General features: G+C 31.4%; 1 protein-coding gene across 6 annotated transcripts in view; it reads left to right on the forward strand.

The window, feature by feature from the left end:
* The window catches only part of LOC115887457 (rho GTPase-activating protein 100F), a 225,640-nt gene that overhangs the window by 160,882 nt on the left and 38,617 nt on the right, over positions 1-26,141 (forward strand). For 5 of the 6 annotated variants that reach the window (XM_030906887.1, XM_030906892.1, XM_030906893.1 and 2 more), the window contains 3 exons: positions 5,137-5,255; positions 20,607-20,785; positions 22,228-22,357. In XM_030906887.1, the coding sequence (XP_030762747.1) occupies positions 5,137-5,255; positions 20,607-20,785; positions 22,228-22,357 (428 nt within the window). The remainder of the gene's footprint in view (positions 1-5,136; positions 5,256-20,606; positions 20,786-22,227; positions 22,358-26,141) is intronic. The other variant, XM_030906888.1, reaches the window with a different exon arrangement.

Below are 26,141 nucleotides of genomic sequence, written 5' to 3' on the forward strand. Positions count from 1 at the left end.
CTCTGAACTGACGAACTTTCGTTCAATCCAACTTTATGTTAAAACCGAAAGAATCGGTTATTTCGAGACCCTGCTGCCAAATATTTAAATCAGTAGAGCGTTTATCTAAACGTCGACTGCCGGAACATATTCTCGCATTTAAGTTGGAATTCTCTTCTCGGTGCAGACGTCGCTCGTCGTCCAACCCCAATACACCCGCCACCGTATAATGCGATCGCTTTCAGATTGGCGATGAATAAAAGATTCGGTTTAAGGAGTGGCGGCCACTTTTGCTGCACAATTCACAACGACAGATGACAGCGGATTCTTATATATTTTATCAGAGCGCTGTTACAAATAGTTGTCGGCTTTTCTCCAAATATCGATCGATTTAGATATTGCAATATTGCAAGCTTCTTGACTTAGCATATACACGGATAGAAATGAGGCGTCAAGTTGCAAAACCCGCCTTATCCCACAAACGTTCTTTCGTGATAATAAGCAAAAACTGTTTTAGCAAATGTTTGAAGCGTTAATTTACAAAAAAAAAGTGTCCATTGAGTGGAATCATTGTTTTGTATCTCGTTTCTCTAAAAATAAAAATTAATATTTAATTAATAAACAGAAAAAAATACAAAAATAATTCGGAGAAGGCGAGTTTTGTTGCAGTATGACACATATTGGCTATGAAATGAAGGACGCTGTCATTTTATATGTAAATTTTTAGGGGAAATGTCATCGATCGTCATTTCCTAGCCAACTGGATGCCGTTTTTTTTTCGACCATACGGTATTTGCATTCTAACTTGATTTATAAAATATACTATTTTATTAAAATTAAGTAAAGATTTCAAAAGACGTCAGTAGTAAAATACTGTACTTGTGTAAAAAGCTTATGAAAAAATGCGGGATTTGTAACAATAATGACAATAAAAAGCAAATATAAGTGGATAAGACGCATTTTGCTGCAATAACGTAATTTCTAGTGAAGGTTATATAGGAATAGGCGACTGTTACTGGCAGTTTGAGATTACGTTTATGTAGATTTCAGGGTCCACTATTAATATATGTCATTAGGCAATTTAAAAAAAATGGATAAGGCGGGTTTTGACGCCTCAAATATTCTCCTGAGTTCCAAGAGTATAGGAATCTAGATTTATAAAAATTATTCAATTAAAATTATATAATATATTAAAAAATAAGAAAAAACCAAAATTTAATTTATATTATATATGCATTATACCAAATTTAAGCCAAATCGAACGCCAGGAAATGGTATTGTAATGTGGTACCACTTGTAAATAAAAAAAAACATGAAAATATGGTAGAATTTTCTCCCAATCCTAAAAAATCACGTTTCTATGGTAATATAATTTCGATTTCACTCTTTGATATGCAGTATATACAGGATGGTCCGAACTGTATTCCGGAAACTTCGGCAGTATATTCTGCATATATAAAAATAAGTGAAAAAGTTCATATAAATGTGTGTCCTAAAATGCTCAGTTTCGGAGATACAGGGTGTAGAAATTTCATTTTTATTTCGATTTTTTCGAAATAATTTATGAAGTAACGTCAATATTTGGATGAAAATTTGTGTCTGTGAGTTTTTTGACATGAGAAATTTGATTTTGATGACTCCTACTTGTAGAGGGTGCCACCCTCGGTGCCACCTACATGTATTTTAACTGTTTTGAGGAGTAATAACTTTTCGTCCGTACCTGTATAAAACTACTGATTAAAAAAGTACACATTTACGACAATTTTTACGCAAAAAAAGTATCTTGGTAAAAATCGCTACGAGTAATGGTTCTCGAGATATTTGGATTCTAAATTATCAATACCTGTCATCATTGACATAAATTAAACATATTGACTAAATAGTTATTAGACTAAAATCATAAATTTTAAATGTTTTTGTGCCAAAAGTTCAACAGAAACTGTTTTATTAATGTTTTTTCGTAGAAAAATTTATGATTAATATAAAAAAAATAAAAATTTCCCAAATTTATTATTTCACTCAAATAACTATCTACTCAACGTGTTTATTTCTTGTCATTATAATGACATGCTTTGACTATTTCCGTTCTAAGTATCTTCAGAACGGTTGCTCGTAGCGATTTTTACCAAGAGACATTTTTTACGTAAAAAGTAATGGAAATTTATATTTTTTCACTCAGTAATTTTATACAGGTAAGGACGAAAAGTTATTACTCTTACGCCCCCTACAAAAGGAGTAATATTGACATCAAAATCAAATTTCTCATATCAAAAAACTCCCAGACACCAATTTTCATCCAAATGTTGACGTTACATCAGAAATTATTTGGAAAAAACCGAAATAAAAATGAAACTTCTACACCCTGTATCTCCGAAATTAAGAATTTTAGGACATACATTTATACGAACTTTTTTACTTATTTTTATCTGCAGAATATGCTGCCAAAGTTTCCGGAATACAATTCGGACCACCCTGTATATCACATTTTCCGATAACTATTTTCACCCTTTCCATAGCATTGAACTAAGTAATTTTTGTGCTTCTTTAACATTTTAAAACATCAAAAAATATGACATTAATTAAAATTCCATCAATAAAAATCGACCAAAGAATAAAAACGAAATTATATTACCATAGAAATATATCGCGTTTTGATTTTTAAAACTAAAGCTACAATCTGAACCTCGCAATTAGTTGTATAAATTACTGGTTTCAATTAGCGGTGGTAGAAGTTTGTACCTCAAATTTCAATGTAAGCATTCAGAACGTCAAAATTAGTGGTAGTAATTTTCAATTAGTAGAAAAAGTTAACAAGTCAGCTTCATTCAGAACCTGCAAATTAGTGGTTTCAATTATTAGCGTAGATGTTTGTCCATTTAATTTTAATATGAGCATTCAGAATATCAAAATTAGTGGTAGTCATTTTCAATTAGTAGAAAAAGTTAACAAACTTTTAAATTTTCTACTAATTATACTTCAAAATTTGCGAGGAATGTCATTTTGGCCTTTGATTATTATCCGTCAAGAGAAATTGTGGTTAGAAATCAAAAATTGATTGTTTAATAAGCTAAATATCAGTCTTTCTCTATGGATAGAACCAGATACATGGATACAACTGATTACCGCAAACTGTTGCTAGGATATTTTATTAATTTTAATTGTATTTTTTAAGCATTGTGAATGATCGTGAACTAAAAAGTATAAAGTGTAATTGAAACCACTAATTTATTCCACTAATTGCGAGGTTCTGAATGAAGCTGTATTGCAGCTAATTATACTTCAATTTGCAGGTAATGTCGTTTTGGCTTTTGATTATCATCCGTCACGAGAAATTGTGGTTAGAAATGAAAAGTGTATTGTTTTATAAGATAATTATTAGGCTTTTTCTATGGATATAATTGATTACCGGAAGGTGTTGCTATTGGATATTCCATTAATTCTAATTGTATTTTTTATAAAATAAAAAGTGAAACAGTATCAATATGTAATATCTAAATAAAAATATTTCTTGTCATATAGCTGCTGTTTTGTAAAATTTTCAGCTTTCAAAAATGTTGAAAAACTGAAAATAAGACAAAGTTATGTTTGTTTGCCGTTATGGAGAAACCATCTGTGTACTCGCGCTATTAGATCTTTATCTAATAACTCACCGACACTAAACTAAGTCGCCAGTTGATATAGTAATTTGTTTGTTTGCCGTTCTGGGAAATCCAGCCCGATTAGCTCGTCTGATTATGGGGTATAGGCCCCAAAACCGGTAACGAGAGGGTGGTTGGTTTCCCCATAACGGCGAACAAACATAACTTTTTCTTATTTTCAGTTTTTCACCATTTTTGAAAGCTGACAATTTTACAAAACAGCAGTTATAAGGCAAGAAATATTTATATTTAAATATTGTATTTTTTTAACATCGTGAATGATTGTATACTTTTAAGTATATTAAAACCACTAATTTATTCCACTAATTTCGAGGTTGTGAATGAGGCTTTAGAAAACAATTCAACTATACTAGGTGCGTCTCAAAAGTGGCTCACACATATAACTTTTTTACTTTTTCCGATAAAAAAAACGAGATTTGGTGTGCTAGTCTCTTCTTCTTTTTCATCGTCTCTTCATGTCTGAAGAATCGTGACATTATGGCTATGTGCAGCTGGTGATTTTGATCTTCCATCGTTTCCATCTTCCGCCTCTCGGAGATTTGGTTGAAATGGATGACCTGTAATATTTGCTATTTGGTGAAGCTATTTTGATGGTGATCGTCCTCTGGGTCTTCGACCTTCTACTTTGCCTTGTACTATGAGTTTTTCAAGGTTGTCTTCACCTTAATTTCGATAATTGATCTGTGATGCCGAGTTTATTGAGAATTGACTGGTTCGTTCTTCGAGCTGTCCATGGGATACGGAGCATTCTCTTCCAGCACCACATCTCAAATGCATCTATACGGTGTCTATCAGCGCTCTTGACGGTCCATGATTCAGACCCGTATAGGAATATGGAGAACATCAAAGATCGAACAAGGGTCTTTTTGGTGATTTTAGTTATGTTCCTCTCTGCCCATGTTTTTCTTAGGCTTATCATAGCCGCCCGGTCCGTACCATTGCTATACCCCTTCTTATCTCTGCTTCACAGTCCCCATTATTTGTTATTAAAGGGCTCTAGGTGTGCTAGTATATGACATAAATTAGGGTTCATTGACGGTATTCAATTGTTTTTGGTCACTTCCTGTTTCACCAGAAATGACTACAACTTTTGATTTTTAAATGGCACCCTTGGAATTTTTCTACTCTATTCGATAGAAAATGACACATTCGATAGAATGACATATCATATGTCAACTTTCGACATCTTCTCTAAACCGGTATGGAAATTTGGAAAAGTATAAACGGCATTAACTGTTTTAGAAACAAGCAAACATTTTTACGAATAATACATTTTTCTCAAAATGTCAATAATAAAAAAGTATTTTCCTTGCAAAGACAATCCGGGAACACACTGTATATGTTTTCAATAAACATTATTCTATGTAAAACCAATCAAAAAAACGTTTTTTTCAACTTTTTGCCATTTTAAATTTAACGAATGTTGTAGGTATAGATGGCACAGAAGCCACCGAACAATGTAAAGGTCCATTAGGGTGTATAATGCGATTGCTTTCAGATTGGCGATGAATAAAAGATTCGGCGACAGGAGCGTCAGCGGCGTCCCTTTGCTGCAGGACGACGCCGACGGCGCCCTTTCCGCCCCCGAGATGCCGTCGTCGATACGCCGAGATAGGGGTAAGTGCTCTCCTGTTCACCTCTCCCCACTTCCTAATTACCACCTCGTCTGTTTAGTTCTAAAGGTTTAGTTAGAGGTGCATGCCCGCTTTTTTAAGTTCTTTAGATAGAAAGGAGGGTTGTTGTGTGCTGTTTAAGTGCTGCTAGTTTTCCGTATTGGCACAAGTAAAAGCGGCGACTAAAAAGAATGGTGATATTATCAATGTAGGATATAAATAAAATCTAGATTGTTATTTTCTATCAACAAATTATTATACAGGGTGAGTCTTAAATAAGTGCAAAGATTTTTATGGGTAGTATATTTCGACTCCAGAAACATGTCTATGAAGTTTTTTTCGCCAATTTTTTTTTTTGAAAAAATGTTTTTTTATTTTTTTTAATTTTTAGTTAAAAATCATAATTTGTTGATAATATGGTAACATAAGAAGCGGGTTAAATTTATAAGAAAGAGAACCCAGAAAAATTCCAGTGGTTCTCAAAAGTTCGCAAAAAAATATTTTATTCAAATTTTCATAGTGAAATAACTCGGTTATTTTGGACTTATTTGAAAAACGGTAAAGAGAAAATATCTTTCTTTTATCGAGATCTACCAGCCTTGAAAATATTTGCACTTATTTGAGACTCGCCCTTTATATTTAAATAATATAGTAAAACTTCTGAATCCCGAACTTTTTTAATTCAAAATATTCTCTAACTAGAATATTTTCTGCAAAAACTTTGGTTTTACAATCTGACTAAGCAATTCTATCTCTATAATAAACAATTCCCCATGGATTCCTTCTCCATGTATTTGCAAAACATTGCTCTCTCCAATATGAGTAACCTGATAATGTTGTGCCTTTGTTGCATGGCTACCAGAATTTATGTAGAGGTGGGGGTAGTTTTCACTCTTCTCGTACCGTTTCTTTTTTTTGTGACACTCTAAACTTAAAGCGCCTAACAAAACATTGTCATTGCAAATCTTATTCAAATCGTAATATCAGTTCTTAAAAATGTTATATATTTTTTAAATTAATGGCTTTTAACGGACAAACGAAGAACTTTCGTATAGAGGTAAATCATACCCAGCTAACTTGATTTAAAAAATATGTAATAGTTCTATGTCCAAGGAATGTTGGTGGAATAAATCTCAAAAAATAACTACAAGCACCTGAAATATAAATCCTAACATATAGTCGTTATAATTAAAAAATCTTCGATAAAAATATTTCTTCCATAATTTCTGTTACTTTTCTGGATATTCCACAAAATTTGTAAAAAAAATATTTTTAGAAGGCTATGATTATTACTAGTGTACGAGATTTTTACTAGAATAAGAACTGTGTGTATTATCTTTGCATGAAAGGTGCATGTTTTGATAATCTTTAAATTTTTGTTCCTACTATACCTAAAAAACAATATATACGTAAAGCTATTGTCGTCAGACTCATTGCTATCCACGATCTGACATACAGGTGAATGATACAAGATAAAAATATTCATATAATAATTAATCAACCTAATAATTGACCAACCAGTAACTTGAAACCACGACTGATTCTTGCCAGTCTTTCATTCAATTTCTCTTGCATTTTTTATAATTATTGTTTGTCGTTTAAAAAACGAGGAATGTGCATGCGACATTACCGATTTTATTATTTTTTAAAGTTTAGAAACTGGTTTTTATGTAGGTGATATACCTATAATACAATATGGAATAATATAATGCAGTTGTAATGTAGAATTTTTACCAATTTTGAAGTTGTTATTACGCTAATATTGCGTATATCTCTTTAGATAGAGTGCAAAATATAATTATAATGATAAAGTAGAAAGAGAATCTGATATGATGCAGATTAGTAGAAAACTTTTGACAAAAAACGTAATGAAAGGAACTCGCTATTGATATCTACTACATTGTCAATGTCGACAAGTAAACCATTCTCTTTTTTCTCGTGTAACATACGGTTCTTATTTTAACAATTTCTGGTAATATGAGTTGACCATACAGTTAAAAAGTTTTAAAGCAATATTCCTAATTTCCTTCCCTTCTCATATGTAGATAAATTATATGTTAGACAACATACAGTTAAAAAGTTTTAAAGCAATATTCCTAATTTCCTTACCTTCTCATATGTAGATAAATTATATGTTAGATTTTAGAATGAAAGATTTTAGAAGAAATAACATCGTTAAATTTGAATTTTACATAAATATGAAGTAAAAAGGGCCTTGTATGACATAAAAATATTCTCGAAAATATCGTAATATTCTTACTGAGATTATGAGGTCTGCAAAGCATAGATATTTATTTATATTTTCGAAATCCGACCTAAAACTATACGAATTTGAATAGCGAATTTACAAGTAAATTGACAGTTTTCTTTATTTCCAAGCCAACTTTTTTCGATTGTATTCTGCTATACTTGACATAAGAGATTTAATTTCTGAAATATTTGGAACTATATGTAAATGTTTTATTGTATATTGTAATATATTATTATTATATTATATTATATTTGTTATTGAATAAAAACGGCGTCAGCGATGGCTATGAAATGAAGATCGCTGTCATTTTATATGTAAAATTATATGGGAAATGTCATCGATTGTCATTTCATAGCCATCGCTGACCCCAGTTTTTATTCCATCGTACGGTATTTATAACTATAGATGCCAAACAACAAATAATTATTATAAAAATGTAAGTATTACTTATTTTTAATCACATGGTTCTAAATACCTTATTAGTGCAAAAACGGCGACAATTACCCTAAAATACCGGGTGCCTGTCGAAAGTGGCTCACCCCTATAAATTTTTTTATTTTTTCAAATAAAAAAAATGAGATTTGGTATGTTAGTATACCATATAACATAAATTAGGATTGATTGACGAATTCAATTATTATTGTTTTTGGTCACTTCCTGTTTCACCGGAAATGACTATAACTTTTTTGATTTTTAAATGGCATCCTCTGTATTTTTTTACTTTATTCGATAGAAAATGACACTCTATCTAGAGTGCCATGGCTGTGCTAAAAACAATAATTTTTAATCAAGCAGCCTTGGTAAAATAGTTTTATGTAGTAAAATGGTCTAATGTTATTCGTGTCTTGTTCTGGCCGGTTAAAAGATGCCCAAATCATATTTTTAACATATCTATATTTTTTTCAATTGGAACAAAAAATTGTGTATAAGAGAATGTGTTTTTCAATTAGAACAAAAAATGTGCTAATGATCCATCCTCGGGGTCATTAGCACATTTGGAAAAAGCAGTTTTTACGAATAATTTGGTACCATACACTTGGTATTTCGAGTCAAGTTGTCGTTATGAACCGCATGTTACAATTTCAAATAAACCATATGTGCAAATGTCAAAAGTTGAGATATGAAATGTCATTCTATTCAGAGTGTCATTTTATATCAAATAAAGTAGAAATATACCGAGACTGCCATTTAAAAATCAAAAGTTAGTAGGTCACGTTGTGAAGTTGTAGTTATATTTAGTGATTTTGTAGTTAGGAAGTGACTAAAAACAATTGAATACCGTCAATGAATCCTAAGTTATGTCATATACTACCATACCAAATCTCGTTTTGTTATCTGAAAGAATAAAAATGTTATAGGTGTGAGCCACTTTTGAGACGTAACCGGTATAATAGCTATCGATAACATTCGCCATATAATTTTACACATAAAATAAAAGGTAATTTGACCGCGATATTTTTCGATCACACAATATATTTATTAAAACTCTATAAAGGAAACTGATATAGAGGGGTATGTTTACTCAGATATACTCAATTACTTTAAGGATAGAACATATTAGATCAGTGGCGGATACAGGGGTGGGCCCATGGGGCCCGGGCCCCCCCTAAACTCTGTAGATTGGGTTAAATATTAGGCTTTTGGGTTAAAAATGGCGCCCTATAAGGCATATTTGGCATTATTTTTTATTTGGGCCCCCCCCCCCCTAAAATAAATTTCTGTATCCGCCCCTGTATTAGATATACCGGGTGCGCCTCAAAAGTGACTCACCCCTATAACTTGTTTATTTTTTCAGATAAAACAACGTTATTTGGTATGTTAGTATATGACATAAATTGGGATTGATTGACGTATTCAATTGTTTTGGCCACTTCCGGTTTCACCGGAAATTACTACAACTTTTGATTTTTAAATGGCACCCTCGGTGTTTTTTTACTTTGTTCGATAGAAAATGACACTCTGAATCGAATGACATATCGTATGCCAACTTTTGACATTTTGGTATTTGGTTTATTTGAAATTGTAACATGCAGTTTATAACGACAATTTGACTCAAAATACCAAGTGTGTGGTATCAAATTATTCGTAAAAAAATGCTTTTTCGAAATATGCTAATGAACCACCCTCGTTCCATTTGAAAAAATTGAGTTATGACTAAAAATACGATTTGGGTATCTTTTAACCGGCCAGAACAAGACACTCAAAACATTAAACGATCAAATCTATTTTTCCAAGGCTCCTTGATTAAAAATTAGTGTTTTTAACACAGCCCTGGCACTCTAGATTGAAATTTAAAATAGAATTTGTTTTTGAGTGACTATGTCAAAATTTGACATCTGATATATCATTTGATTCAGAGTGTCATTTTCTATCGAATAATGTAGAAATATACCGAGGGTGCCATTTAAAAATCAAATTTTGTAATCATTTCCGGTGAAACAGGAAGTGACCGAAAACAATTGAATACGTCAATTAATCCCAATATATGTCTACTATATATACTAACATACCAAAATCTCGTTGTTTTATCCGAAAAAATAAAAAACTTATAGGGGGTGAGCCACTTTTGAGACGCACCCGGTAGATAATATTCACCGTAACATTTTACACATAAAAACAATCCATATTTCTAAGGGCATTCGACGTTTTTTTTTTTGACCATACGATATATTTATTTAAACTCTGAAAAAAAACAGATATGAAGGATGGAATACTGAAATATGGTATTTATTTTAACAAAAATAATATAATATTAGATTTTCAAAGCCGTAACGGCTTACTCCATTATGTTTTTTCATCTCCATATCCAACGCTCATTAATTTACCCGAAAAAACATTATCATTATTTGATGAAGTTTACCGCAACTATTGCGAAAAGCTTGCTTAATGATCCACTGTACGCAGTAATTACTTTGTACCACTTTTAATGGTTTTTGCAATTACTGTAAATGCATTTGCAACCTATATTTTTGTTAATACGTCTCTAACAAAAGGCAGAAGTAGATCTGTTTAATACTTTGTAATTTTATACAATTGTCTTCATTGATAGAAGTTTAAAACTATACTACCGCACCGGTAACGCTAACCGTAATACAACAAAACCACACAGAAGAGATGGCAATATACAGGGTGATCCGCACTGTATTACGGAAACTTCGGCAGCATATTCTGCAGATAAAAATAAATAAAAAAGTTCGTATAAATATATGTATGTCCTAAAATACTTAGTTTCAGAGATACAGGGTGTAGAAGTTTTATTTTTATTTGTATTTTTCTATTTTTTTTATTCAATATTTGGATGAAAATTGTGTCTAGGAGTTTTTTGACATGAGAAATTTGATTTTGATGTCAATATGACTCCTACTGGTAGAGGGCGCCACCTACATGTGTTTTAACCGTTTTGAAGCCTAAGAAATGTCCGTACCTGTATAAAATTACCGAGGCAAAAAATATACATCTCTGTGACTTTTTACGTAAAAAATATCTCTTTGTTAAAATCGTTACGGGCAACCCTTCTGAAGATATTTAGAATGGAAATACTCAATACATGTCATTATTGACGAAAAATAAATACGCTGAGTAGATATCTATTTTACTGAAGTAATAAAGGGAAATTTTTATTTTTTTAAATTAATCATAAATTTTTCTTCGAAAAAAATGATGATAAAACAGTTTCTGTTGGACTTTTGGCACAAAAACTTTCAAATTTATGGTCTCGGTCTAATAACTATATAATCAACATGTTTAATTTATGTTAAATGATGACAGGTATTAATAATTTCGATTACCAATATCTCGAAAACCAATACTTGTAGCGTTTTTTACCAAGATACATTTTTTACGTAAAAAACGTCGTAAATGTATCTTTTTAACTCAGTAGTTTTATACAGATACGGACGAAAAGTTATTACTCTTCAAACCAGTTAAAAATATGTAGGTAGCGCCTTCTACAAGTAGCAATCAGATTGACATCAAAATCAAATTTCTCATGTCAAAAAACTCCTAGACACCAATTTTCATCCAAATATTCACGTTACTTCACAAATTATTTGGAAAAAATCGAAATAAAAATGAAACTTCTACACCCTGTATCTCCGAAACTAAGTATTTAAAGCCATACATTTATACGAACTTTTTTACTTATTTTTATCTGCAGAATACGCTGCCGAAGTTTCCGGAATACAGTTCGGACCACCCTGTATTTTTCAATGATTTAATAAAAAAGACTACTCAACGACGTCATTACTTAATCATATCAAACAGTCACTATTGACAAAGCAGCAATTACCAACACTCGTAACACTAGTACTTGAAGCATCTTTCGCAATATGGCATCATAGCATGGCATCATATTTTTTTGATCGTTCTCTTTTCTCTCGTGTATTGAAAAAGTTCCCTTTTTTCCAGACCAAACTCAAAATCTAAAAAATAATAATTTATCGCCATAATGCTTAATCTACGAACAATATGTATTGCATTACTCGTACTCGTTCGTACAGAAAAGAAATGTTTTCGTACAAAAAATATGTGTGGATGCAATAAACATCATCCCCTAACCCTTACATTTGGGTCAATTCTTGATAACATTTGGGCGAGGATTCAGAAAATGTTTTGCCTCTCGTCTTCTATGTTTTATTTTAAAAGTTGGCAACCCTACATTATCATGATCATTAATCTAAAGCGGCCCATACATTATCAAACAAATTGCGCAACACAGGCGCAACGAGTTGCCAACGTATGGGTAACGTTTGATGCGTTACGCAATTGTTTGAATTTGTTTCAAGAACGTTTGAATTCTTTTGTGCAACAGGACTGTTTGCGCAGCGCGTTGTGTAGTGTATGTGTGTTGCTCTTCGTTGTACTATATTTTAGTTCTTTTATCCAAATTCTTTGTTTTCTTTTTCGTTTTTTGGTACCATCGACATCATCTAGTGTATATACGATAATAATTGACGCAATGGCAATTGCGGACATGATTGTTCCTCGAACAATGCACAATTTTTAATAAAAAGTTTGATCAAAATTTTACTAAGTGCATATGAGTGATGCAGTTGTGCAATGGAATGTTGCGCATCGCTTTGTTGCGCAATTTGTTTGATAATGTATGGGCCGCTTAATATACAAAGTTTTTCTTAAGGGGTTTCAAACGCGTATTTAAAAAAAATCTTTTTATTACACTTAATTTTCTAATTCAGTCAATTTATTTACAAATAAAATTAATGGCCATTGCAAATCCAAGGGACGGCTTAACTTAAGAAGCACGTAAACTATTCGAGTTTCTTTTCAGCCCTAACAAATATCCTCAATCGACAAAGGAACAGTAGCGAAGGGAAACACATTAAAGACCTTTCCCGAATCATTTAGCAAACGCTTAATCAGATAAACTGTTACAGGTTTTTTTTTATCCTGTTTCTTTTCGTGTTTCCAGTGAAGAATATATTTAGGAGAATAAGCGAAACTTCAGTTCTTATTATTGTCGAATTATTCGAACGAATATTACATTTCCAAGATTTCTGCGTAAAGATTAACATTCGCCTATTTAAAGGATGTAACCTTAATTTTTGTAAATTTAGATTTTGTCGAATTGTATCCAACTGTATCTCTTTTGTATCCAAAAATAGATAGATACGTATATAAGAGACAGTTGCGTATCCCTTACTGGCTCCGATAATTTGTTTCTTCAATAATGGCGTGTTTTTTTAAATGAAACTTGTTCTTCTTCTTAGTCGTATTCTCATATCTCAGAAATCGTAATCTCATTGAATCAGGTGTATCAATTTACTCTAGTTTTCTATGTTTGTCGGTCCATTGTTTCAGTTAGTAGAGTTTGTAGTGGTGTATTTGTAATTTTCTTGACTTGGTCTATTCATCTAACAGGTGACCTGCCTCTCGGTCGTTTTCCTTCTAACTTGTGCTGTACTATTAAATTTTCTAGGTTGTCTCCCCCACGTCTTGTAGTGTGTCCAAAGTATTTCAGTATTGGTCGGCGACATATTGTGGACAATCTGTCTTTGATCTTCAACTCCTTTAGTATAGATGCATTTGTTGAATTGCGTTTCCTTGTCCATGATATTCGTAACATACGTCGCAAGCAACAAGCACCACATTTCAAATGCATCTATTCTTCGTATGTCTGATGTTTTCATCGTCCAGGATTCCACTCTGTACAGGAATATAGAGACTAGGAGGGATTTTACCAACATGTCGTGTTTCTTCTAATGTGACGATTTTTCCATATTCTTGTGAGGTTACTCATGACTTCTCGTGCCATTGGCGTTGGCCTTTTTTTCTTTTCGCACCTTCCTAGATTAGTTAATAGTGATCCCAGGTATATAAAGTCCTCTACGTTTTCTATATACAATATTAGATTTTGTCGTAAGTGAATTTCACCTTTGTGGTTACGGTTACTATTATACTCTGTTTTTTTTCTCAGGTAAGATTTCGACAGACGATGACAGAAGAAAAGCAGATGACGTCCCATACCAATCTATTTATTTTACTAAAAAAAGTTTCTAATTATTTTTAAGTTATCTATGGATGGGTTTAAATATAAATCCGTCATGCGTCGTGTCTTGTTGTTTTTAACCAGTTTTATTGGTTTATTTAAAAAATGACAGATCGTATTTCAATTTTATTGGTTTGACGGAACGATGAACGACAAACGGACGCCGATGCGTATGAACTCGCCTTTAGATTTTTGTCATTTTTGACGCTTGTCAAAGTCTTGCCAAATTATAGGTTATAATTTTGTGTCATCTTTTGTTAAATACCCTGCGTTTTGGAAGATGATGCATTTTGATTCGTATTATTACGTGTGTTTTGTGTTAGAGATGGGCGGTTATTGGTAAAAAACCGGTTATAGGTTAACCGGAATTATCTTTAAAAAATAATAACTTGACAAAATTAACCGACACAAATTAACCGGTTATTCAAATAGCCTAACCTAGCAATTTCTAACAAACTTTAGTTTTTCAATAGGTTTACTTCCCTCTACACTTCATAGGTCTACTTCAAATTTAGATAATAAACTTAGTTAAATCGCACGATTAAATAGAGATTGTAGCAATGTAAGTATGTATATATACAAAATGAATTTAAATAAAAATGCTAACCTCACTTTTTTGAGTAGACATGGATATGATATTAAAACTAGTAATTACTTAACGTTCAAATAAACCACAAACTCACAAGTTCTACAATCTACAACCAAGTTATTTTAATCAAATACCAAAGAAAAATAAGGAGACTGAATGAATAGATAATGAAAGATTATCTTCATTCATTACTTGAACTTTAATTTTGTATTCTTTAGTCTAAGCTTCAAGAGAGACTTCAAACTACAAATAAAATATATTTACGGTGAAACGTGGGTGAAACTGGGCGAAACCATGGAAGACTTTTGAAGAACCGTTGAAAATCCGTTAAAGTCGGTTAAAATTTAAATATAGAATTTAGAGAATCTATTTGAAGTTAGGTTCGTATCACTTGGCTAGCTGGTGGCTAGTAGTAGTCTATGCCATTAGTACTTTGTTTTACGGCCTGACCTGTCAGGGCCATTTGGCCGTTGTTTTGATTATTATCATCAGGGTTCGCCTGATGCCTGATTTAATTTTGACATTTGATGTTTGATGTCATATATTTTCGTTTTGGGAGCGGGAGCGGGATCTCCCGTTATCGTCGTAATATCTGGAAGATCCGTGCCGTTCGCTTCTTCGAAATTTACGATTCAAACAGCTAATATTTAATTGTTACTAGTTTTAAACAAGTACGATTTTTTAAAAAATAACCGGCTATAGGTTATTGAACGTAATGCAAGGTTATTAGGTTAACTGGTGAAAAAAAAAACTACCTTTAAATAACCGGTTATTTTAGAGGAAAATACCGGTTATTCAAAAAACCGGTTACTTTTGCCCATCTCTATTTTGTGTCTTTTGAAGTCAAGTGGAGGAAAAATCGAGTGAAAATTAACTGTAGACCCAGAGCACAGTTTATGGTTAATACTCGCTGCCCAGGCAGAAAGTCTTATACACCAATGAAGTTGCCATCGATAAAGTTTGTATACCATTTCGTCGTAGATAAGTGCATCTCGTATAAAGTAGAAGGATCAAACTAAACACATACTAAAAACTGGAGTAGCTGTAAAATATCGACATCACACGATAGACAAATAATGGATTTTAGTACTGCAGAAAAATAATGTCAAAAGGTACTGGTTTAAAAAAATTAAGATTAAAGTTAATTAATCAACCTTTAAGGTATAAAATTTGGTAGGAGTTTTTATTAATAAAATAGTTTGTTTTATTTACCTATGCTGTTTTATTTATTCCTGTGGAATATTACAAATTTGTATTTGTACATAAGTTATATTGATAAATATAATCATAAATGCGGGTAGTTTCATAAAGCTTGAAAGTAAATAATAGTTCTTTTTTTTATATTTTTTGGTATGTAGTGTCTTGTTCTTGTTTGTTTTGTATTAACACATACCGTTTTTATTAAATAAAATAACTCGATTGCATTTTTTCAGTTTTATACAGTTTTTTTCACAATATTTTGAAGTAATCACTTGTCATCTTGTCAATCAAATTTTAAATATTTCCTGCTATGCGTTCCAGTCGTACCAACTTATTTCTTTGTAAAATAAAATAAACTACTTTGAAATTAAAATGACAGACACATCTATCACTGTCAAGGATCTTCTCGTTGGACAGACTATACATTACTAAACGGTTATAAAAAAACATTAAAAACTTTTCATATTCTATTTCCCCAATTTATTAATTGAGAGTACTCAACCTTTTTTATTCAACTACCCAATCACGTAATAAAACAAAATTTACATTATGCATAAATTTCAGATTTCCTGTCAACAATAATGCGAATTGGGAGACATTAAATATTTATCTCCAATCTCTGATGTTTGCAAAACTTTGGCTCAAATTGGAAATCGAAATTTTACTTGGCAATAAGAATAGAGAGGGAAAGAGAGAAATAGAAGGGAAGAAGAAAGAGAACAAAGAGAGACACGAAAACAGGCTTTTTATTGGAAAGACCTGGAAACTTGGCTGTTGCGAGAAAACTTTTCGCGTGTTTCCAAACTTATTGTGATAGCCACGAGACTGAATTGAATACGAAGTATCAGGATGCCACACAAAAATCGAAAATAGATTTGTGTCAGATTTATTTAAAAAAAGGTGGATATATTTAAATTAAAATTGTTTTATTATGAAACAGTTTTTACAAATGCGCTCATATTATCTTTGTTAATGTTAATACAAAATATACCATTTATACTAATATTAATCTGACCTTTGACTTTGTAGATCACTATAATCTTAAAGCTTATTGTGTATTAATATAGTCTCCACAGTGAACCATAAGATCGAAATAGTATATTAAACAACGAGTTTTGAAAACGACATTTTGCACACGAGTTCGACAGTTTCTTGGCTCGATCCGCAGGCAAGAGCCACAAATCGAACGAGTGTACAAAGAAGTTTTCGAACGAGTTTTTTACGCTATTTTTTCTACGACTACAAATTAGCAGCAGCAGGGGGGTGCAGTGAAATAGGAAAATTGGAAACAGTCATTAGTGTCATTCCTGTCATTCTCCTCACGACAAGTATGGCCGCCTAGACAAGGACAGCATTGTTTTTGTCTAACTATTGTCTAACTTCACAGTTTAGAATTGACAGATTTCAGTTTCAGAGACAACTTCAGATTTGTTCTAGAACAAATTAGAAAATATTCGACGCCATTTTAATTCATTATTCATTCCGTTTAGTTTCGTTTTGGAAGTTCAATTTAATATTTCGGCTGAAATTTATAAATATAAAGGTAATAAAGTATATAAAATATATATTACATGAACAATCCTGGAGAAAATGACGTTTCTGCAGTAGTAGGTATGTCCCATGTATATGAAAAATAGGTAGTAAATAAACACTGTTTTTACATTTTTTAGATGCAAGAAAATGGTGTTATAATCTCTTTGATCGGCGATTTTTTTGAAAATGGAAACAATTTACAGCAAGGTAAGATCATTTTTAACTATAGCCAACATTAGTTATCATTCATCCAGTATGTACGATTTATTGTCAATAATGCAATAAATCGGACTGATAATCTGATTATGTTATCCGACTTAAAAGTCTCTTTTTGCTTCTTTTTGATTTATAAGCCAGGTCTCTCAGGGAATAATGGACGCTTTTTTTAAACAGTATATTTATATTTCATACCTATTGATATTTTTATATTGTTAATTTTAGTATAAAAAAATTTGGTTTTCTGTTTTCAGGTTTTTGTATAAGGCTCCCGTTTTCATGTTCCCGTGTCCGTTTTCTGTCCTTGAAGTCTGCGAATACGTGTGTTTATTTACAAATTACTGTAAGTCATGCTTATACCTTAACTAATTTACGTTAAAAGTGCATATAATTAATTAATTGGTATTGAAACAATACAATCCTCTATATTTTTATATTTATTTAGTCACGTTGTTCCATATTTGAAATAAATATATGTGAATAAATTATTTTTTGGTTTTATTTATGAAAAGAAAAAAAACAAAATACATTTGAACTGAAAGAGGGCCCGCCATTGAATAACCGGAAACGGAAATGAAAATTAAGCCATCATGTCCTTATCATGTCAACCTGTCAATTGGAAAATTAGTTCTCCAGACGACAACGAAGGCTTTTGGTGGCGTATCGTGTTTCCACGATTTTACCACGATTTAACACAGAGTTGACACTTCTTTCTAGTTAATTATTTTATGAGCAGCAGACTCACTCAGTTTTTGTCAGTTTTGTGGAATAATTTACGATGTAATAATGACACTCTTCTGACGTATGCGTCGCGTTTGGCGTTTCAGCTAAACATTGGAGGTTAAAAATGTTAAAATTGACACATGTCGTGTGCACTAAGACACATTTCGTGCGCTAAATCCTTAGCACACGACAGTTTGCAAAACGCCAATTTCAGATCGAGTTTTTCGTGTGTCAAACTGCATTTTCTATGCTAGTCGTAGAAAAAATATATAAAGTTAAAAAAGTTTAAATTAATTTTTGTTTCAGGTAGTAAAAGGAACCCGAACTGGGCGTTGCTTTTTGTTATGACAATTTCAAATGTTAATTATCAAAAATTAGTGACTTGTGACAATTTCAATAAGATTGTCGAAAAAATGTTAACACGTAAGGGAGAGCATGCTTACGTAGTTGTTGGGTACAATAACATTAAATAACTCAACTTTCCCGGATATTCAACACTCCCGAAACAACATTTTATAGCTTCACAACTTCTCACACCGATTTGATCAAACAAGTGAGCAATACAAAGTGCTCATTACATAATCAAAAAATTAAATAGACATATACTATGAGAGGATAAATTATAATTTTCAATATTAATGGTATACTCGTTTTAATCAACTAATGCTTAAATGTTTTATGAACATCTTTTAAAATTCTAATTATGTACCTTTAAAAAAATCGTTATAACCGAAATACCCCCAGTTATGTCTCTGCTGGCAAAATCTGTGCGTAAAACCAGGCTAGCTACCGTAGTTGAACTCATCTAAATTTTTATTAGCTTCAATAATAAATTATAATACAAGTTAGACCTTCTGAAGATATCAAAATATTTATTTTTTTATTTTTAATTTTAGAATAAATGGCATCAGAGTTGGCATGGAAATAAAATCGCTATCATACTAACTTAAACCTATTCTTTTTCGATCATACGATACTTTGCAGTAACAACTAAAAAATACGTTATACCATACATTAAACATTGCTATTTAACCCAATATCTACTTCCAAAAATATTACTTAACATTGGCAGTATAAATTAAACTTGTAATCCAATATCCTATTACCATTTAGTTACGTATTCAGCGACCTAACAAAAGGGCAAGAGCTCTATCTGTGCGAATAATTTTCTGTATCAATTACAATTCCGATCATTTATCAAGGGCCCGACGCAGGGCTAGTGCTTACAAGCCATTATTTGTCACCATTTGCATTCGAAGGTATTTAGTATAGTTTTCAGGACAATTGTGTATTCATTATACACTAAATTACATTAGTCCTTATGTTCCTAGTGGTAATTATATACGTTAACGAATCAAGTCAAGGTTTATAGGCGTTAAAATAATAATAGTTATATATACTTATGTCTAGTTCAGGGTTTCCAAAATCGGAGCTGTTTTTCGGAACCGGGAATTTCGGTACCGCGCCTCTTAGGAACTGGGATTTCCCTTTTCTTCGGTACTGAGTAAGTTTTGTTCAATGATGGTACAGTTCATCGATCAGAAAGCAAGGGATGGTTTTCCAAAGTAAAATCGATAAAAATTAAGTTTTTTTATTGAAACTAATATCAAATTATTAAATATCAGTGATGAGAAAATTAAAATGAACACAAGCAATGAATACAAACACGAACACAAGCAAGAAAAATATATAGGTAACTTAATGTTCACATAAACAACATAAACCAACTAAATTTGAGAAAACAACCTTAAAATATTGAATTCAAAATGCAAATATCTATTAAAACATATCATTAAATATTACTAATATATTGAATAACATTAAACTAAATAATAAAATAAAATATTTAAACTTCAATAATTACAAATAAACACTATAAGAACTTTAAAAGAGAACAGAAGGAAGAATAATAAAAAATAGCAACACTTCTTATTTAGAAGTTTCATTTCGACCGCTAATAAGTATCAAAGGACAGACACAATTTTTTTTTAATTATTATTACCGAGTCCGGAAAGAACCGGGAATTAATTTCGATGCCCGGTTCTGTGATCGTCAAAATGTTCCGGGAATTTCCGGTACTTTCAAAACCGGGATTTCCCGGTTCTGAAACCTTTATATTAAATTTCTCGATATGGCATGACATACTATATTTGTTATTTTAAGCTTCAGTCACTTCATTTATTGAAAGAGAATTGTACTCTAGAAAACACTTGGGTTCAATTTATTCTTTCGTTGTTTGAGAATGAAATTTAGTAGTAGTAAAAAGCTGTGCCTGTACGCTTATCACTAGAATTCATTCTGCACTCGCTAGCATTTCTTTCATTATTTTCATAAAAAGGGCGCGTACCTTCGTCACCTAGTGTCTTCTCCTCAGATGAATACAGACAATGGCTCAGCCGAACGCCATCGACATCGGCCATTTACGAACAGATCAGAGCATCCAGGGATGTTCTCAATCAACAGAGAGCAGCCAGGTTCACTTACAGTGCGGAGAACATACACGATGCATTGAAAAATGTAAGTAAAATAATTAAGTATGTTATTGATTAGTATATGTAACAGTGTATATTTAAGTAAAGGAAAACATTATACATATATACATTATAAAAGTCACCCTTATTATTTAGAGCATATCAATGTACAGGGTGTCCCAAAATAGCATCAAACATTTAAAACAATAGAACATGTTTTTTGACACCATTTTTGATTACTAAAGTCAGTTCAGCGATAAAATACATGCATGACAGTGATAGTTGTCTGTCATTTTTCGGATGTCATCTGTCAAAATCTTTTCTGGCTCCTTGGACAGATTTTATAAATACATTTATAAAATATAAATATGCATGTTAACATATTTTATTTCTAAAATAATACGGCTTATCAACAGACTTCTAGTGTATAGGATGTCCCATTTACAAAAATAAATAGTTTAATACCGGGTGCGCCTTAAAAGTGGCTCACCCCTCTAACTTTTTTATTTCTTCAGATAAAAAAAAACGAGATTTGGTATGTTAGTATATGACGTAAATTAGGATTGATTGACGTACTCAATTGTTTTTGGTACGGAAATGACTACAGCTTTTGATTTTTCAATGACATCTTCGGTATTTTTTGACATTATTCGATTGAAAATGACACTTTGATTAGAATGACATATCATATATGTAAACTTTTGACATTTTCACATATGGTTTATTTGAAATTATAACATGCGGTTTATAACGAGAATTTGACTCGAAATACCAAGTGTATGGTACCAAATTATTCGTATAAAAGATGCTTTTCAGAAATATGCTAATGAGCCACCCTTGCTCCATTTGAAAAAATTAAGATATGATTAAAATACGATTTGGACATCTTTTAACCGGCCAGAACAAGATACTAAAACATTAGTCGATGAAATATATTTTTCCAAGGTTCCTTGATTAAAAATTACTGTTTTTAACACAGTCATCGTACTCTAGAATGAAATTTAAAATACGTTTTTATGCGACTATCAAAATTTAACATATGATGTGTCATTCTATTCATAACATATGAGTGTCATTTTCTATCGAATAAAGTAAAACATACCGTAGGTGGGTGCCATTTAAAAATCAAAAGTTGTAGTAAAATTGAGTAGGTCAAAGCTACTTTTGAAACACACCCGGTATATCAATATAACCGTAACATTTTACAACGTATTCCGTTTTTAGTAATACGTATAGAATGTGTATACGTATAGAAACGCTTATTAAAAGTGGATCGATTTAAATTGCTAACACTGTATATATTTTTGAAAACATTTTCTATAATTTGTACTACTACTCTTTGACTGGTTAGCAGTGTCAAAATGTTTATATCCAATATAACAAAGTACCTCCAAATTAATATAAATTGATCATACTTGAAATCTCAGATCATCTGTGTATTGACAGATATGTATTGTGTATTCTTAAAAAAAAATATCTGAATTCTAGATGGAGAGTGGAATTTATAGTTCCTACGGAAGACCTGGAACAACATCAACTTTAGATAGGCACTTTTCAAGATCGCAGCAACCTAGCATTCCAGCAAGATCTTTGTCTACTCAACACATTACATCAGCAGGTAATTTTTTGCATGCCTTTTAGTACTTCATGAAGCTTTCAGCTTGAACAAATACATATTCTATATATCTATCATGCTTCTTTTTTATTCTAAGGTAACTTTTTTGAAATTCTTATCAAATTCTATGAATAATATCTAACTATCTAATCTATTTTTAATATTTCTATTTATTGACATAAAAACCGACTAAACAATATTCTTTTCTAGTTTTTTTTTAAATTTGAATTTGTTAAAACAATTTATATTTTATTGGCTGTAATTAACGTTTTAAAATTAATTTGAAAGTTTTTTGAGTCTACCTAGATTATTTTTAAAATCAACTTTAGATTAATTAAATTTAATTATGATACCACAGATAACATGATCTGTGATGATACAAATATACATTCAAAAGTGTTTTATAAAATAATATTGAAGTTTTAATAATCATAAGAGATGGAATTATTGACTGCATTTTTAGGGAAAAACCATTAACAATAAAATGGATATAATATAAATGATTTTTTTCACTAATTTTCTCAAGAGTGGCTCACCCCTGTAACTTTTTTATTAAAACATATAAAAAAGAGATTTCGTATGTTCGTATCTATGTGACATAAATTAGGGGAATTTAAATATTCAATTGTTTTCGGTCACTTCCCGTTTCACCGGAAATGGCTACAATTTTTGATTTTTAAATGGCTCTCTCTGTATATTTTTACTTTATTCAATAGAAAATGGCACTCTGGATAGAATGACATATATATGTCAACTTTTGACATTTTTGCTTAAAAACTAATCGTATTTTAAAAACAATAACTTTTAATTAAGGTGGATTTGGAAAAATAAATTTGATGGTCTAATGTTTTTCGTGTCTTATCCCGGTTGGTTAAAAGTTGCCCAAATCGTATTTTTAATCATATCTCATTTTTTTTAAATGGAACGATTGTGGCTCATTAGCATATTTGAAAAAATCATTTTTTACGAATAATTTGGTACCACACACTTGATGTTTCGAGTCAAATTATCGTTATGTACCGCATGTTATGATTTCAAATAAACCATATGCGAAACTGTCAAAAGTTGAAATGATATGTCATTCTATTCAGAGTTCAGAGTGTCATTTTCTACCGAATAAACCAAAAAATACTAAGGATGCCATTTAAAAATGAAATGTTGTAGTCATTTCCGGTGAAACAGGAAGTGACCGAACACAATTGAATATATTAATCAATCCTGATTTATGTCATATGCTAACGTACCAAATCACGTTTTTTTATCTGAAAAAATTAAAAGTTATAGGGGTGAGCCACTTTTGAGAAACACCCGGTATATTTAACTAGATTGAGAGCATTCAGATAAATATTTTACTTGGCAGATGGCTTGCTCATTTATCGGATTTTACATAGAAATTTTCTTAAAAATAGGTAGAATTTCTATAATAATTAAAATATAAATATCTTTCTCTATCAGAGTTTTTCAAAATCGAATTAAACATATTTTTAATGTTTTCATATGCATTTGACAGATACACACGATATTGCCATTGAAATTGGAATTAAACTTACATTATTTTCAATCAATTTCAAAACTATCTAAAATAGAATTTTGCTCCCCTCCCCTGAATTTATGAATTAAATAAATCCCACACGATTCCAACTGTAAAATTACAATCGTCTAATTTTCTGAATGATATAGGATTGATTTTTTTTAATAACTTAACGAGAATATTTGCCAATTTCATCTTTAAAGGCAACAAACTGTTTATTTCCTGACATAGGTATTTACAAATAATGCATATATATATTGCAAATAAATATTCCAAGTTAAACATGACCATGCAATAATAGACTTATAATTCCTTTAAATATTTATATTTAGTTAAGCAACGTCCAGTATGATCCTGCGAAAAACAACGTCTAACTTACTTTGTTAATTATTTGCCGTCGAAATTAACCGAGTTAAAGTGAGGAGAATCTCTCAAAGTACAAACACAAACTTCCTCTCTGCGTAATTTTGTTCTCATCAGAGATTTAGCGAAACTGTATCTCCCCGGGAGCTTTGTTTTTAAATTAACTTGCAGCGAGATGCAAAAAAGTTCGGTTTTGCAGAGCTTTTCTGTTAGAACCGTCTGTTCAAAAGGACACGTCTCATACACTTTCTGTAATTTCCTATTTTATCATTTTATACATATTACTAATGTAAAAACGCAAAAAGAAAAAATACCTATTTAAAATATCTAAATATAGCTATCCATAGTCCGGGCGAGCTACCAAAATCCTTAAAAAATATTTAGAAGAGGGCCTATTTTTATGATTCTAAGTAATTTTTAAGCTGGTAACGTTGAAATTAAGCGTGGAAGTCACTTCGAAAATTTTGGCATTTGGTCGCTACATTAAATTATACCAGCAGGTGTAAATAAAAATAAGATGTATCCTCTCGGAAACGGTAAGTAGCTAAACGATTAATGAGGCCTCTATGGATAAGTCTAGTGGAGCCCTATAATCGCCCCATTTAATTTAATCCGTGTTTCGAAGATTTCCAAAAATTTTCCCGGCCAAAATCGAGATTTTTTCACTTATTCCGATTCCGATTCCGATTTGACTCAGCCCAGTATGATATTATTATCAAGAGGAGTATTCATGGATAATTTCAATCCATAATACTATTTTGAAGTATACGTATACCGGGTGCGTTTCAAAAGTGGCTCACCCCTATAACTTTTTTATTTCTTCAGATAAAAATACGATATTTGGTATGTTAGTATATCACATAAATTAGGATTGGTTGACGTATTCAATTGTTTTTAGTCACTTCCTGTTTCACCGGAAATGACTAAAGTTATTTTTAAATGGCACCTTCGGTATTTTTTTACTTTATTCGATAGAAAATGACATTCCGAATATAATGACATATCATATGTCAACTTTTGACATTTTCGCTTAAAACGAAATTGAATTTTAAATTTCAATCTAGAGTGCCATGGCTGTGTTAAAAACACTAATTCTTAATCAAGGAGCCTTGGAAAAATAGATTTGATGGTCTAATGTTATTAGTGCCTTGTCCTGGCCAGTTAGAAAATGCTAAAAATCGTATTTTTAATCATATCTCAATTTTTTCACATCAACGAGGGTGGCTCATTAGCATATTTGGGAAAAGCATTTTTTACGAATAATTTGATACCACACACTTGGTATTTCGAGTCAAATTTTCGTTACGAACCGCAAGTTATAATTGCAAATACACCATGTGCCAAAATGTCAAAAGTTGACATATTGTATGTCATTCTATTCAGAGTGTTATTTTCTTTCGAATAAAGTAAAAAAATACCGAGAATGCCATTTAAAAATCAAAAGTTGTAGTCGTTTCCGGTGAAACAGGAAGTGACCGAAAACAATTGAATACGTCAATCAATCCTAATTTATGTCATATACTAACATAACAAATCTCGTTTTTTTAACTGAAAAAATAAATAAGTTATAGGGGTGAGCCACTTTTGAGACGCATCCGGTATACCGTGTGGTGAATCGGAATACGGGACATAGGAAATCCCATGTAAATTTTGAACAGGTCAGATATTATTACCCCAGATCGTTTTTTGCAAAAATTATATTAGACATTTTTGAAGAGGCGTTAAAGTTGTACTTTCGCCTAGAATTTCGTTCGTTATTTGGAATAAGTCATTTTTGCAAAAATCTACCTGCAAAATACTAAAATTTTATAATACGGCCCAGAGAATGCTACAATTAAAATATGTCATTGACAATGACTATTAACTATTAAAATAGTGATTGTCAAATTCGAT

This window comes from Sitophilus oryzae, unplaced genomic scaffold (genome assembly GCF_002938485.1).
Source record: "Sitophilus oryzae breed Bouriz unplaced genomic scaffold, Soryzae_2.0 scaffold_575_pilon_pilon, whole genome shotgun sequence".
Lineage (NCBI taxonomy): Eukaryota > Metazoa > Arthropoda > Insecta > Coleoptera > Curculionidae > Sitophilus > Sitophilus oryzae.